General features: G+C 34.8%; 1 protein-coding gene across 9 annotated transcripts in view; it reads left to right on the forward strand.

Moving 5' to 3' along the window:
• The window catches only part of LDLRAD4 (low density lipoprotein receptor class A domain containing 4), a 567,965-nt gene that overhangs the window by 517,687 nt on the left and 35,031 nt on the right, over positions 1–15,247 (forward strand). The window contains exon 1 of one of the 9 annotated variants that reach the window (XM_023496269.2): positions 6,209–6,480. The exons of 7 other annotated variants lie outside the window; for them this stretch is intronic. Coding sequence is in view for 1 of the 2 variants with exons in the window: in XM_012541556.3 (XP_012397010.1) it covers positions 7,190–7,283 (94 nt within the window). In the remaining variant the exon portion in view is untranslated. Of the gene's footprint in view, positions 1–6,208; positions 6,481–7,059; positions 7,284–15,247 lie in introns of those variants that run through there. One more of the 9 variants, XM_012541556.3, reaches the window with a different exon arrangement.

The following is a 15,247-nucleotide window of genomic DNA, read 5'->3' on the forward strand; positions in this document are numbered from 1 at the left end:
TCTTAGAAGCAACAGAGATATGATACTAGGTCTCACCTAGTGGCAAAGCACTTTAGTATTCATGCCAAGAAAGCCCCAAACATGGTCACAAATCATCAGAAATAACTGAACTGACTGAACAACAATAACAAAACAACAATGTATTAATAATCTAGGCATTTTTCTATGTCAGCAAGCTGGCTCCAAGTAGACATATGTTTATTCTTGCTAAAATTTGAGCCAGATGCTAGATTTAAAAGCTTAATAGTTTATGTGGCTCATTCAGATTTCTAAATAAATACTTCTCTGTGGTGATTTTTTTCAAGAACAAGGACTCAGAAGTAATTGTCCTCTGCTACAGACCAATTTCCCACAAACTTTACACAAACCAGGCCAATTTCCCACTAACATTACACAAACCATGGTTATTTTTTTTTAATCTGTAGGAGTACATTTTCCCAGTCTTAAATTTTTTTTCATTCAACAAAAAAAGATAAAACTTATTTAAAATGTACTTTTTGTTTTCTTTTTGTAAAAAAACTGAATGCCAGAGTCTAATTTTTACATGGAAAATTTCATTCTTTAGCAAGTTTTTATAGGGTAGTCATAAACTTCAAAGAATAGGAACTTATAATGGATGTGGCCATTCATTGATTCTTGACAATAGTTACATTAATAACTATTTGAGATACATAAAATGACTCCTAGAGCTTCCTAGGAGATGTATGGAGATTTATACCTAGGAAGTGTATGGAGATTTATAATCTCTAATGAAGCCTTGTAAATTAGCCAATCTCCATGTATGTGAAATAAATTCAGCCAGCAGTATGTTCAATAAAAATCTACTTCTTCCCTCTTATATCTTTTGGTTATATTTTCATTGGAATTTGTTTGCTGCATAACTGATTTTCCTGAAAAAATACACGGGTATTCTGGTAGAGCAAAAGAAGTATTGTTAGAATGGGAATCCAGAGTGGAAATTAATACTGGAAAAATTAGTCATGGTTACTGTGAATTCTGCATGCTCAGGAATTTTGTCAACTTTAATTTTTGAATATGAGAAGGAATACTCTACTGAACTAGTCCATTGGCTTCGACATATCTGAAGCCACTTGGGTAATAAATAACAAAATAAAAATTTTGTTACCATAGTAAGTCCTAGAGACTGGATAGAGACATATACAGTTTAAGTGATTTAAAAAAAATTCATTCATTTATTTATTTGCGCAGGGTCAGACAGATAATTAAAGGCAAAAGAGCCCATCTTTCTGACTCAAGGCCAGCATTATCTCTTCCTCTTAAACGCATTTTGCATTTACTTTTTATTTGTATTTATTCTTATTTAGTTGAGTCTATCTCTTTTAGGGTTTTCTTGGCAAAGATCCTAGAATGTTTTGCTTTTTCCTTCTCTCATTCATTTTACAGAAGAAGGAGTTAAGGCAAATAGGGTTAAGTGTTTTGCCTAAGGGCACATAACTAGTGTTTGAGGCTACTTTGAGGCTAGATTTGAACTCAGGAAAATTAATCTTCCTGACCCCAAACCAGGTACTCTAGCCACTCTGCCACCTTTAGCTGCCTCTCTGGCTGATTTGTTTATGTCTTGTATGTAGCCAATTATAGATATACATTTATTTTTTCCCATTTGAATGTAAGTTCCTTGAAAACAGAAATTATTTCATTCTTTGTCTCTTAGCACAGGGCCTGGTACTTATACAGTAAGTGGTTTATTGATTGATTTATACAAAAATCTGCCTCTGAACTCATGAATCCCAAGTAACCAGCCTGTGATGTCTTTCCCCCTACTCCAATACCTATATTTCTAATCAGTTCAATAAATATTTATTATTCAGGTAAATTTTTGTGAAAAATTAAAAAGCTAAAAGGGACTAGCAAGCACAATTTTCACTCCTGGATATTTGTTTTCCCATTTGTATCTATATAAAATAAGTTTAATCTCTTTTCTGATGATGGTCCTTGAATAGCCATCATGGTTCATCCTAAAACTTATCTTATCCAGGAGAAACATATGCTGTTCCTTCAAATAATCCTTGTAGGACATAGTTTTGAATCTCTTCTCCAGCTTGCTAATATCTTTTCTAAAGTTCAGTACTCAGGATTGAACTCAGTAATTTTGATGTGGTCCAATGAGCACAGAATAACATTAAGGATTATTGTTTCCCTTTTCCTGGATGCCGATTTTAACAATATAGTTGAATTATCGCATTTGGAGCTGCCACATCACATTGCTATCTTATATGAAGTCTGTAGTCTAATAAGTTATTTTAGATGGGGTCTATGAGCAACTCACCTTTATTCTATATATTTGTCTGTTGTAAATCATTTAATAGAGTCTACAGTATATTTCTCCTATGGAACTAAAGAATTCTGAAGGGAGTCTTTGAAATGTTACTATAGTTAGCATACAGTGTTATCAGTGGCACTTCAGTTGCCCATTTTTACTATATAAAACTGATGAAAAATAATTTGTAAAGTGCAATTATCTATGTGAGGCTTCATTTCAAGCAAAACATGATTCTCAAAGTCATTTTAGACAGTAAACCATAGAAAAGAGGTGAACTTGTATTATATTTTTTATAGTTTATAATCCAAATTTCACCTTTATTTTTAAAAACTTTACTATCCACGACTCCTTTATTACTGAAGCTAATTGCTTAGAGAGAGGGAAGAGTATTACATTCAGAGTTAGAGGATTTGATACTGGTTCTAATACCACTATCCAAGTGACTACTTTGCCTCTTGGGACTCACTTTGCAGGCTTCTCATAGGAATAACATGCAGGAAGGAAAGAAGAAAACATTGTATAACTTTCAAAATGCTACAGAAATATGTTACAAATTTAACAAGGATCATAAGGTCATATTTTCAGTTCTTTACAAGAGTAGGTTATCTTTGGTATTTGTTGTATACAAATTCCATATAAAATTAATTTTCATAATGTTTGTTTTAATACTTTGAAAGTATTTGTGATTTCATTAGTAAGAGATAATCCCTTCACTATGAGACTTCTGGTCTCATATGATTTTTATCTTATTTTCTCATATATCATCCATAATGGATCTAATCAATGCACTTTAAGTTTTTCTTTTAATTTTTAGTATCAGTGCTGTGCACATAATAGGTAAATGATACATTGAATTTAATGAAATTTTAAGAGGATATACTCAGGGTATTAATAAATATGTAAATATTTATTATATGGCTGTATAAAAGGTGACTTTAGCTTTTTATAACAAAAAATACAATACATTCAATTAAAACTAGCTTATTTGCAAGTTAAATATAATCTTTGAATTCAGGATCTCAAAGCAGTTGGTTTTAGTGTCTAGCAATTGAATAAAACCTGATAGATACCTTTAAAATATTGCAAATCTAAATCAGTGGAATATTATAAAGAGATTTCAATAAGGGTATTCAGCTGTTTTTTCATGATGTCCATGAAGACATGGACAAAATGGTCAACTGTTTGTTGTTATCATTTTGTTATTTAATCATTTTTTAATCAATGTTTGACTCTTTGGGACTCTTTTTGGGATTTTCTTGGCAGAGATATTGGAGTGATTTGTCATTCCCTTCTCCAGCCCATTTTACAGATGAGGAAACTGAGGCAAACAGGGATTATGTGCTTGCTCAGGGTCACACAGCCAGTAAGTGTCTGAGGTTGGATCTGAACTCAAGTCTTTCTGACTCCAGATCTGTTTCTCTATCCATTGCTCTACCTAACGCTTCTTTTGTTAGATTAATTTAGTTGCCTAAGTCCTCATATTAAAATTCTTCAAAGTGAGCAGCTCTAATTTATATATTTATACTGAACACATGTTCTGTGTATACCTCCCCATATGTGTGCTTTATATATTTACTGACAAAGATAGAGACTATAGATAAATATGTTAAATCCTTCATTAGAAGACAAGATCCATGAAGGCAAGGGCTGTTTTCCTCTGTTTGTCTTAAAGCTTAGTATTATCTATAACCAATGGCATCTGTAAGACCTCACCATTTATAGGAAGCGTCCTACCTTCATTTGCATAGGAAATTCTCAATTTGTATTGTGGCTCTTTGGAAAGCATATATCTTCTTGTTTATACCTTATATGATATTAGTAATCAGAGGATTATTGAATGAAAATCTCTTTGTGCTTGCATCTATCTAAGAATGCTTTATGATCTTACCACATGCATGAGAGACACATTGTTGAAATGAAACCTTGAAGCCTATCTCTTGCTGTCTGAGTCAGTTGCTATTGTGTAACTGAGATAATAAATTCAGGAGTCCGATGATATGCTTACTGAAAGTATAGATCACACAAACCTGGGAAAGATAACTAGTATTTTAGATGACAGAATGAGAATACAAAAAAATAAGAGGAAATTTAATAGGGATTATTATAAAGCTTTGCACACAGGTTAAAAATCAACTGCATAAGTGTAAGATAGGGGAAGGGGAAACTTAGTTTACTAGCAACTAGTAATAGTAATGCATTTCCATAGAAATTTATAGCTTACGAAATTCTTTTCTCATAACAGCTTTATATGTTTTATAAGTTGGATATAATTATTCCCATTATGCAGATGAGGAAACTAAAGTGCAGAAAGATTAAGCAACTTGTTCAAGTTGATAACATTTTCTGTATCAGAACTGGGAATGGAACTCTGAACTTTTGACTTTAAAGTTTAGCATTCCTTTGCTATTCCATGTTGACTCTTTAAAAAGACATACAGATTTTATTTGGCTACATGTTCAATATGAAATATTAGTATGTTTTGACTAAAATTCAATATAATTTTAGACTATTTTAACTTATCATATGAGCAGAGAATAACTGAAACAAGAACCACAAAAAAAGACAAAGCCGAATAAGAAAAATATTTTAACTTGAAAATTATTTAAGGTTAAAATATATACCATTTATGAAATTAGAAGCAGAAATCCTTCTAGCCCTCTTTCCTTTATGTCAGTATGGTCTGAGTTTCTCAGTGAGGTTTACTGGTCCAAATTTGAAAAGACTTTCTCCCCTTTTTGAAAATAATTTTAAGCACAAGGGGGTATATTTGTTCTAGCCAAATTGAAATGCAAGCAGTGACATCAGTGCCCAGACGCTGTTGTCATTGCCCAGATGATGTGTTTGGGATAGTGACAGCAAGGGCTGGTTGCTGACGTAATTGGCTGCATTTATGACACTGCTGCTAGCATATATAAAGTTTAACTTTGCTTTGACTTCTCCTATAGCCAAAACTATTGTGAAGTCTCACATGTCACATGCTATTTTTCTTTGCTCTAGATGTAGAGAGGCCTGGAGGTGATGGGGTGATGGTGGTGGCAATTAAACCAAACCAAAAACCTAAATTACCACAGGCTTTTCTAAGTACAGAGCTTCTGTTATGACTGATGTTTTGGGGTTTTGTTGTTGTTTTGGTGTGTGTTGGGGGGGGGGGGTAATCACCATGACACTCTGCCCTTTTCACTGTGGCCAAGCCATGATTTTCTCTGAAAAGTGTTGTGACCGACTAGCAGCTTGCTTTATAAGTGACTTCATGGAGCCTCAGGATGTCAAAATGCTCAGGAGAAGCTATATGCCCACAGGAAACAAACTGTATAGACTGGAGGACTGAAGGAGAGGGGGAAAGTAAGCATTAGTCAAAAATCAATATAAATATGAGATCTTAGTCCTGAGAAATAGCATTATGTTTATTTTTTTTTAATTGAGTTTTTGCAATGGGTGCTGGCTGTGTTTCTGTGCCTTTTTATATTAACTGAAAAGCCTGAGTGCATTTAGCTGAGGAAAGGGTTACTTGTAGCAAAGGTGAGCACTTAAGAATTCTTAATGGACTTTTCTGAGTTATGATATTTAGATGAACATCCAGTAGTCTGAGAGAAGAGAGGACAAAAGAGAAAAGGGGTGTGTGTGTGTGTGTGTGTGTGTGTGTGTGTGTGTGTGTGTGTGAATGAAAGGAAGGGGAGAGAGAGAGAGGGAGGGAAGAGGAGGAGAGGGGAGGGGAGGACAGGAGAAGAGGAAAATATGTGATGAGACAGACAGACAGACAGACAGACAGACAGAGACAGACAGACAAATACAGAGAAACAGAGTTAGAGATGGAGAGGAAGGGAGGGGAAGAGAAAAACAGAGAGAGAGAGACAGAGAGAAGGGGGAAGGGAAGGAGGGAGGGAGAGAAGGAGAGAGAGGACGGGAGAGGGAGGGAGGGAGGGAGACTATGAAATTGTTTCCTCCTGTGGTTATGACATCGGCATTCTCCAATGCAAGGCTTAGTTAGAAGAGCATGTGTAAGCTACTCCCATCACTTTGACTTCTGGGAAAGACAGAAACTGAAAGAAAAGGAATATCAGACAGACTCGAATGAGTGAGATTGTGTTTTGAACTTGGAATGATGTACAACAAACTGGATCTGAAATACAGAAGGATGAATAGTTAAAGACCCCTGGTTTTGGTTTCAAGAGCAAAGCCTGTTTATGTCTGTTGCATTGGTAAGATCTCTCTTTTTCATTTTTTTCCAAATCTGAAAGCTTCTAACAAAGATCAAGGAAAGGAATATTTTTTGTTGGGATTTACAGATTCCTTTCCCTCTTCCTTGTCTGGTTTGATATTCCAGTGTCGTAAAATGAACATACTGGAAATAAATAAACTGTCTTGAATCTTTCCTGTGGAGTATATATATATATATATATATGTATGTGTGTGTGTGTGTGTAATTTGAAAAGCATGGTGTACAGAATAAGTATTTTTGCAAACTAAAACTGCGTTCAGCTAGTCTGAAGATATGAGGCCCTGAATGTGTTATCTGTTTCTACGACACCACCAGTTTCCTGCCACATTGCTTGCTGATTTCTGTTGATGGCAGTTGATAATTGGTAGCCACAGTCTGCGGTCTGAGCCACAGTGTTGGAGTCTAGCACCTGGGTTGGGCTCTGCTGATACAGTAGAAAGAGGGGGGGAGAAAAAAAGGGAAAATGAGTTTCTCTCTGTGTGTCTCTTCCTTCTCTCTCTCTCTCTCTCTCTCTCTCTCTCTCTCTCTCTCTCTCTCTCTCACACACACACACACACACACACACACACACACACACACATCCCAAGCTGGCTATAATTGTGCAACTCAGAGCTGCTTAGAGAGAATATTGCCTCACTGCCTAGAATCCGAAGCTGAGGAGTGATGCTTTAAGCTTGGGGACTACACCGATGCTGGGATCCCTCTACAGGATTATGTCCAGTGATCACCTTAACTCCACCGCACTGAAGGATGCTCAATTTAAAAATCTATTATTGAAAAAAGGTACATTTAAAAACAAATGCTGATGAGTCTTTGTTTAGTCTTTAATTCTCACTGAGAACAGACTTCAGCAAAGTGAGAACTGGATAGCTTTGAGAGGCACTTGGTATGCTGGAGGGGGTTGTATTTGTGAACCTATTTGTATAAGAAACTTTCTCTTCAGTAAGGCTTATTTCAGACATTTCCATTCTCCTCAGTCTGTTATGGATTCTTTTTGGAAGTATTATGCATCAGAAAACATGTTTGTTTGTTTTGTTCATAATATTGAGCTCCCAAACTCCTAAAAAATGCTATTACTCATTACCACTCATTTTTTCATCCTGTGTTTTTGAGTACAGCTTTTAATAGGAGAGCTGTATTTCCAAAGGATGTGGGTGGGAATTTGAGGTACCTCTCCATATTCAGTGTAAAAGAGACATAAGAAAATTGTAACCAAGGGGAGGCAGTAAAGTAGAAAGAGAGAAAGTGGGGGAAAGGGAAGTTGGGGAAAACTTGCTGACTTAATAAATATTACGTGCACTACTTTATTTTCTCCTGGAAAGCAGATTGCTTAATTAATAGCAAGAAAAAAGATTTAATGACCCCTACAAGGGATTCTAGTGATTTGTTAAGTATCTGATAGTGTACTATAGGGGCATACATTTAAAGAAGCTATGTGGATTACTCTCTCAGTTTTCAGTACTGTTCTATTAGAAAATCTCTTTGGCCATCCTTTTTTTATTTGCACCTCTTTCTGAAGAGTTCTTGATCCTCAAATTCTTATTCAAAAGTTTGCCTTTGGAAGAAATACTTAGATTTTGGTAAATATGATACTGCAGTTGTATAAGTGACATGTAATTCTAGCAATGTCTGCAATCTAGTAAATCCACAGTCAATGTAGTGGCTTTTCCTGGTATCTGCTCTAGGAAACTATGTTTTAATTAGACTCAAATAAATCTCATCTCAGTTTCAGTCCTGGCTGTCTGAGTGCTATATCACTCACATCACTTCTTACTTCTTCCATTTGTAAACAGAGAATATTGCTCCATTTGTAGTTTATTGTTAAAATCAGTCAATTGGTTAAAAAGCATGATTAAGTACCTCCTATTATCAGATACAGACTAGTCATCAAAGTACCAAGAATAAAATTAAATAGTTCTTGCTTTAAGAAACTTGCATTCTTTCAGGGGAGAAAAATATATAATTAAGCATAAATAAAGATATTTCAAAAATGAATACAATATGCTGGGAATGGGGAGGCACTAGAATCTGAAGTAGGGTGAAGAATCAAGAAAGACCTCATAGAATTTGGCTTTTGAGCTGAGTTTTGAAATAAACTGCATTCTAAGAAGCAGAGGTGAAGGATGAGGCATGGTAGTGGAAGATAGTGTTGTGTATATGAATAGCAAAAAGTTGTCTGACTAGACTCTAGAGGGCAGGAATGAAAGTAATATATAATAGAGTTGAGTCTGAATTGTGAAGGACTTGAAAAAGTAAAACTTAGGAATTTATATATTGTTCTAAAAGCAACAGGGAGCCATTGGAGTTTATTGAGTAGGGAAATGACAAGGTCAGATTTTCACTTTAGGAAAATTACTTTGGCAACTACATAAAATGGATTAAAGTTGTTGGAGACTGTTATGAAAGCTTGGATCCTTATGAGTAGAAAGAAGGGGACAGATATAAACCTTGTTATGGAGAGAGATGCTGTATGTGTAGGTTAGAGGTAGCATGAGGAATCAAGAATAATGCTAAATTGAGGATGTGGGTGTCTAAAAAATGGTGGTATCTTCAATCAAAATAGGGAAGTTTGGAAGAAAAATAGATTTGAGGGAAGATGAATTCTGTTTTTGGCATGTTGATGTTCATTATACATCCTAGATTTTTTTAAAAAAATAATATAAGATAACAGATAATACTACTTGTTATCCTCTCCTGTAGTAGCTAGACCCCTTCTTTAGTATATTGTGTTGAGTTTTGATCTCCATGCTTGAAAGATGTGGACATCTTGGCAAGATCTTGTAGTGAAATTCTCATTTTCCTGTAGTAGCATTTCTTAAGTGCCTAGCTAACAATAATGCTATGTTAGGTATCATAAAAAAAGTTAAACAGATAATAGTTATGTCTTCTAGGAGTTAACAGTTAAAGGGAAATAATGTCTGCTAAAAACTATGTTTACATACTCCTAAGATATACTTTATATCTAAAACATCTTATTATTTGAACTTTACATCATGAACAATTCATATAACAAACTGATTTCCTCCTACTATACAATTTTTATGCATTTTTCTCATTCCCATTAAAAGTCATCTTTAATTTCTATCTTTTAGAAAAAGCTTATTGAAAGTTTGCAAACTTGCTTTAATATACCATGCATAGATTGAAATATATTCTTTCTCCTTCCCCACCTCAATAGAATAATTCAAAGGAAATCATTGGTCCTAGTCCTTAGGAGTACTTTACACTGCTTACAATTAGGAAAGAATAGATACTATATTTAACTAACATATGGGAAGTAACCATAAGGGAAGCATATATTTAGCTCCTCATCACTTTCACTCCTACTCCTATGGCTATAGTGAGACCCCCTGTATCCTGAAATTCCATCTCCTGTATAAGCTGTCCATGTCTGGGATGTGCTCTTCCTTCATATCCAACTCTTAGAATCCATAACTTCCTTCAAGGCTCAATTTAGGTACCACCTTTTCTGAGAAGCCTTCCCTGATTGTTCTTATCTCCCTTTTCAAATTTTTTTGTGCTATATCTGTGTACTTTTTACATTCTCACTCCATATAGGCCCTCTTGGAGGGCATGAACTATTTTCTTTTTGTCTTTGAGTCTCTGACACCTGAACATCTTGCACATAGGAGGTGTTCAGCCAGTTGATCTGTAAATTGAATTGCATTGAATTCAGGGAACGATTTTGAAGGAGGATACTTAAACATTCTCTTATTAGTTGGTTAAAACTTCACAGAGTAGAAGAAATGTGTACTATAATAACTGTAATTTGTTTAGCCTAATCTAAGGACAAGCTGTGGATTTAAAAATAATTAGAAGATCGAAAAAAATGCCTTATGCAGATAAATTAAAAGTACTGAAGTTAAAGGAGCTGAAAATAAAGGAGGGTAAACTGTAGATTGATTGATGGTCCTCAGATCTATGAAAAGAGACAATTATTGTCCATGTTTCAGAAAGGAAACAAGAGGAAATGTTTTAATCACCTTCCCTCTTGGACCTCCAAGAACAATGATCTCCATGTCTTGTCCCCTTTTCTTCATGAAGACAGGTACAGGTATTATTTAAACTTTCCATCTTCCCCAGTGTTCAGCACACAATATAGACTTTCCTCCCATTTTACTTTATTTTTCATTTAAAAGCATGTTCCCTCTCCCAGTTAACCCCAATTTGAAAGGAAACAAAATGTCTGTACAAACAGATAGGTATAATCAAGCAAAACAAATTCATACAAAACTTTTTTTTTTATGAATGTTGGATGTAAGACAAAGACAAGGGAAAGCTTTACAAAAAGGAGAGTTATTTCACATTAAAGTGACTCCTTCACTAAAGCACAGTTCTAATTCTCTTAAACCTATTCCTCTGGGATCTTTATTCAGTCCTTACTGTAAGCTAAAAGACAAACTAATGTCTCAGCTTCTCTTCTATCTCCATAATTCCCTTTGGAGGACTGCCCACATAGATGTCACTAGCATCACTGTTTTGCTGTAATAAATTAGTTTATTATGCTACCTTACTCTAAATTTGAGCCCAGATATATTTTAAACTTCCTAACACTTTTATATCAATGAGTCATTTATGATAGAATCATGAACCACAACCCTTTAAATTGAGGGGGAGTGTGAAACACTCACTTTAGCCTTAAATTCTTTTCTGGGTGGCCTGCCTCTAGACATTTTCTTGTTGACGTCATTAGCTAATAGAATTGCTACCTGAAGAAAACTGACAAGTGGGCTGTTTTCAGAATTAATATCAGACACATGGGATTTTGAATATGAGTGAATAATGAAACATTTCTTTCTTTTTTTGACTGTCCCTACTATTTTTGGCTTGGTTTTTTTCCCCCAGTCATTTTCCCTTTCATCTTCCCTTAAGACTCATTCTGCATTCATTCTCTTTTTCATTTTTCTTCCAAATTCAACTCCTTCCCTTTCTGCCTACTCTGGTCTCTGCATTCTTGAATTGTTTCATTCATTGAATATTGCCTTCAACAACTACTGCTCTTTCAGATCCTTCATGAAAACACATTTATATTTTTGAAAGCTCTTAATTCTTACTTGAGTGTTTCAAAGATTAGAACTAGGTAGGATGAAATGAAGGAGGTACTATTAATAAGGCTCATGGTACATGTGTTCAGCCATGGTCTCAGCTGGTATTTTGTCTTGTTTAGATTATCAACTCTTTATACAAAGACTGTGTTCTTTCTTGCACAGTGTTTTTTGTCACCCTGGTGCTTTGGAAGCAAAGTGTATTAAAGTCTGCAGGTTTGGGATGAATATACCTCGTCAGAGCACACCAAACCTAAATTCTTTCTGGGAATCTGTCAAAGATATCTTTGTGCTTTCCAAGAGCAAAAAAATCTTTGTGAACAATTAAAAGAGGAAAAATAAAGTTGTGAAAAGAGAAAGTATATATGCATGTGTGCTTATATACTGGGGGCAAAGAGAAAGTGTTTTTTTTAAATTTGACAAGAAATTATTTCAAACTAAAATGGTTATATCAAAAAGAAATGGGTAGCACTGAATAGATTGTGTTTTTATTTTTAGCCAAACTCCTCAAAAGCCCTAAAAAATCTGTAGTTTAACTAATTTTTGTTGAATTCACTAATCATTTGTTTAGTGTCTGCTGTTTGCTAAAACATACAAAATGAATATAGTTCCTGCCCTCAAGGAGTAGTCAAAGAATTGAAATAACATAATATACAGAGAAGTAAATACAAAGTAATTGGAAGTTGGGGATGAAGTTTATTAATCTCAAGATTGAAATTGGTTTTCTTAGTTTTCTTAGTTTTCGAGCTAAACATTCTGAAGAACATGTTTGCAGAATTTCATCAGGCATACGTTTTTAGAAATGGAATTGAGTTTTCATGGATTGTTGTATTGTATTCTTATAATAGACAAAAGTAACAGACCTCCTAATTGTTTTCTCTACTTCATGTCTCCTCTCCCTCTCCAATCCTTCCTTCACATAGTTACCAAAGTGCTACTCCCAAAGCACAGTTCTAACAGTGTCACTTCCCTGCTCAGTAACTTCAGTGACTCCCTATTATCATTAGAATCAAATGCAGATGTCTATGTTTGGGCATTTCTTGTCCTTTAGAGTATGGCTCCAACCTATATATATACTCCCTTTCATGTACTTTTCAGTCAAGACAAGCTGGGTTTGTTTGGGTTTTTTTGCTATTTCATCACAGACAATCTCCATCTGGTCAGTGCGTGCCTTAATTTCCATATCTGAAATATATATGATCCTATTGCTCTCTCTTAGAATTCTCAGTTTCTTTCAAAACTCAGGTCAGGCACCATTTCCTATATCTTTGCTGACTATCTAGTTGCTATTGTTTCTCCTCATGTCAAATGCCTTTTATATATACACTTTGTGTTTCTTTCGATAGAATGTAAGCTCTTTAAGTGTTTCAGTTGTGCCCAACTCTTCATGATTCCATTTGGGACTTTTGGGGCAAAGATAGTGGAGGGGTTGGCCATTTCCCTGATTTTATAGATGAGGAAACTGAGGCAAACAGTGCCTTGCCCTGGTCACACAGCTAGTATGAAGCCAAATTTAAACTTTAGAGGGCTAGTCTTCCTGCACTTCCAGTTCTCTAAACAGTTGGCATCTAGTTGTTCTCCCTTGAGAATTAGGACCATTTAATTTATGGCTTTGTATTTCCACTACCTAGCACAATACTTAACACATAGTACGCAGTTAATCAAAAATCACATATTCAGTATATATCAAGAGAGTAGAGGAAAACAGAAATTTGTTACCTAATAACTCCTTCCTAACCCACTCCCAGAGTCTTTTTATTTCACAACACACACACACACTCCCTCAAGCTACATGTTGTACTGTTTTGTTTTGAAGCAGTTTTATTGGTGCCTTTTATTTTTATATCCTTAAAATTAATGTTGTAACAAAGACAAATAATAAAATTAAAACCACATAATCTTTATTTCAGACAGGGAAAAGCAGCATTCCCTATCATAGTCTCCCAGTTGTTCCAGGAAAGGAAGGAATACTTTTGTGATATTTCCTTTCCTTCTTTTCCTCTTCAAGACAATTTTGAATCATTGAAACCAGACTTAATTTTATTAAAGATGTTAGGAGAGGAGATAGAAAAAGGGGGTCTCACATCCTAATGATGGTCCTACTTGAACTCTTTAATTTTTATTCTTTCAGATTGCCTGTGGCATTATGGTATCCTAGTGGATTGAAACAGATTATGCCCTTTTCCTAATACCTCATTTGTATCATTACTTTCATCTCTGTTTTTTCAAAAGGAATAATTTATATGTCTTGATTATCTGGCTGAAGACATATTTGTGTAATATGTATAAGTCACAAAATCCATAAAGCCTTTTGATTTTTTAATTCTCATGTTTGACTTTTTCTTTTAACAAATCTAAAACAATAATAAAATGATGTTCATATTTATCCCTTCTCTATTCCTTACTATCATATCAAAGTTTGATTATGTCTCTACTATGTTAGGACACTAGCCTGAGGCATTAGGAATAAGCACAAAACCACTTGGGCCTTCATAGCTTAAAGGTAGTTAAGCAGCTTGAATTATGTCTGAGGGGGAAAAAAAAAAGCAGAAAACAAAACCCAGACTTCTTTCTTGCATCTTGTTTTATTTGGAGTTGTAAAAGTCAAGGTGATTTCTTTTAAATCAGCCTGAATTCTCCCTAAGACCATCTGTTTTTATTTGTAGTCATTCACAGTGATGACCTGTATTTTCCAAAGGCCTAAAGGAGATATGTGTCTGTGATAGGCCTCCAGCCTGTCTTCTTTGCAAGCACTGCATTGCAGTACACACACTTAAGGCAGCTGTACCTATCAAGTCTCCTTCCCCTATACCTGTCATAGATGAAATAGGACCTGCTCAAAAGGGAATTTACCCTGTCTCCTATACCTCCTAGAGATCTTCTTTCTTATGAGTATGCTTTGCTTTGCACAATAGGTAAGTAATCAGGAAATGTGTCAATCAAATGTGTACAAATCAACTTGTGTTTTCCTGTTGATAAGCCTTTTAACTCTATAGTGATTTTTTTTTCTTTATTTCTGACTACTTTTTAATTGGTGGCACCTCTTGATACTAAAGTTTGCCATTTCTCTACCTCTTTTTCTATCCTCCTCTACAATGTTTCCACAAGTGAAAACAAACAAAAATTCTTATTTGGAATAACTCCATAGTGAATCAACCAATTAATATGTATTCATTGAAGTCCTGTTATATGTTCAGCACTGGGAGGGGCAATAAGTGTCATCTGTAATTTCTGCTTTTCAGAAACTTTGAGCTCGGTTAGGGAGAAGATCATGGAAGACATGCAAAATAAGTCAAGTCTCACTTTCAAAATACTGACTATATGACCCTGGCTAAATTAGTTGATCTTCAGGGCTCTAGACTTCAGCTTCTTAAACTGTGGTTTGTGAACCCAGCTCCTAATTAAATGTGAAGATCATAAAATTATGATTTATCACTAAATATTTGATTTGTATACCTATTTTATGCATCTAAATACAGCACATGACTATCTTTTATATATATATGTGTATACCTATATATAAATATATATATCAGATTAAAAGGGATTATGAGTGGAAAAAGTTTAAGAAACCCTCCTCTAGGCAATTCTTTTAAGGCTTTTAAGTTTCAGAGAAGGTGCTGACTTACATTAGTAGAGGAACTTTCCTGATCTTGGAGTTTCTTAGAGCAAGGAAAGAAGGAAGGGAGAGAGGAGGAAGGG

Source organism: Sarcophilus harrisii, chromosome 1, assembly GCF_902635505.1.
Source record: "Sarcophilus harrisii chromosome 1, mSarHar1.11, whole genome shotgun sequence".
Classification (NCBI taxonomy): domain Eukaryota; kingdom Metazoa; phylum Chordata; class Mammalia; order Dasyuromorphia; family Dasyuridae; genus Sarcophilus; species Sarcophilus harrisii.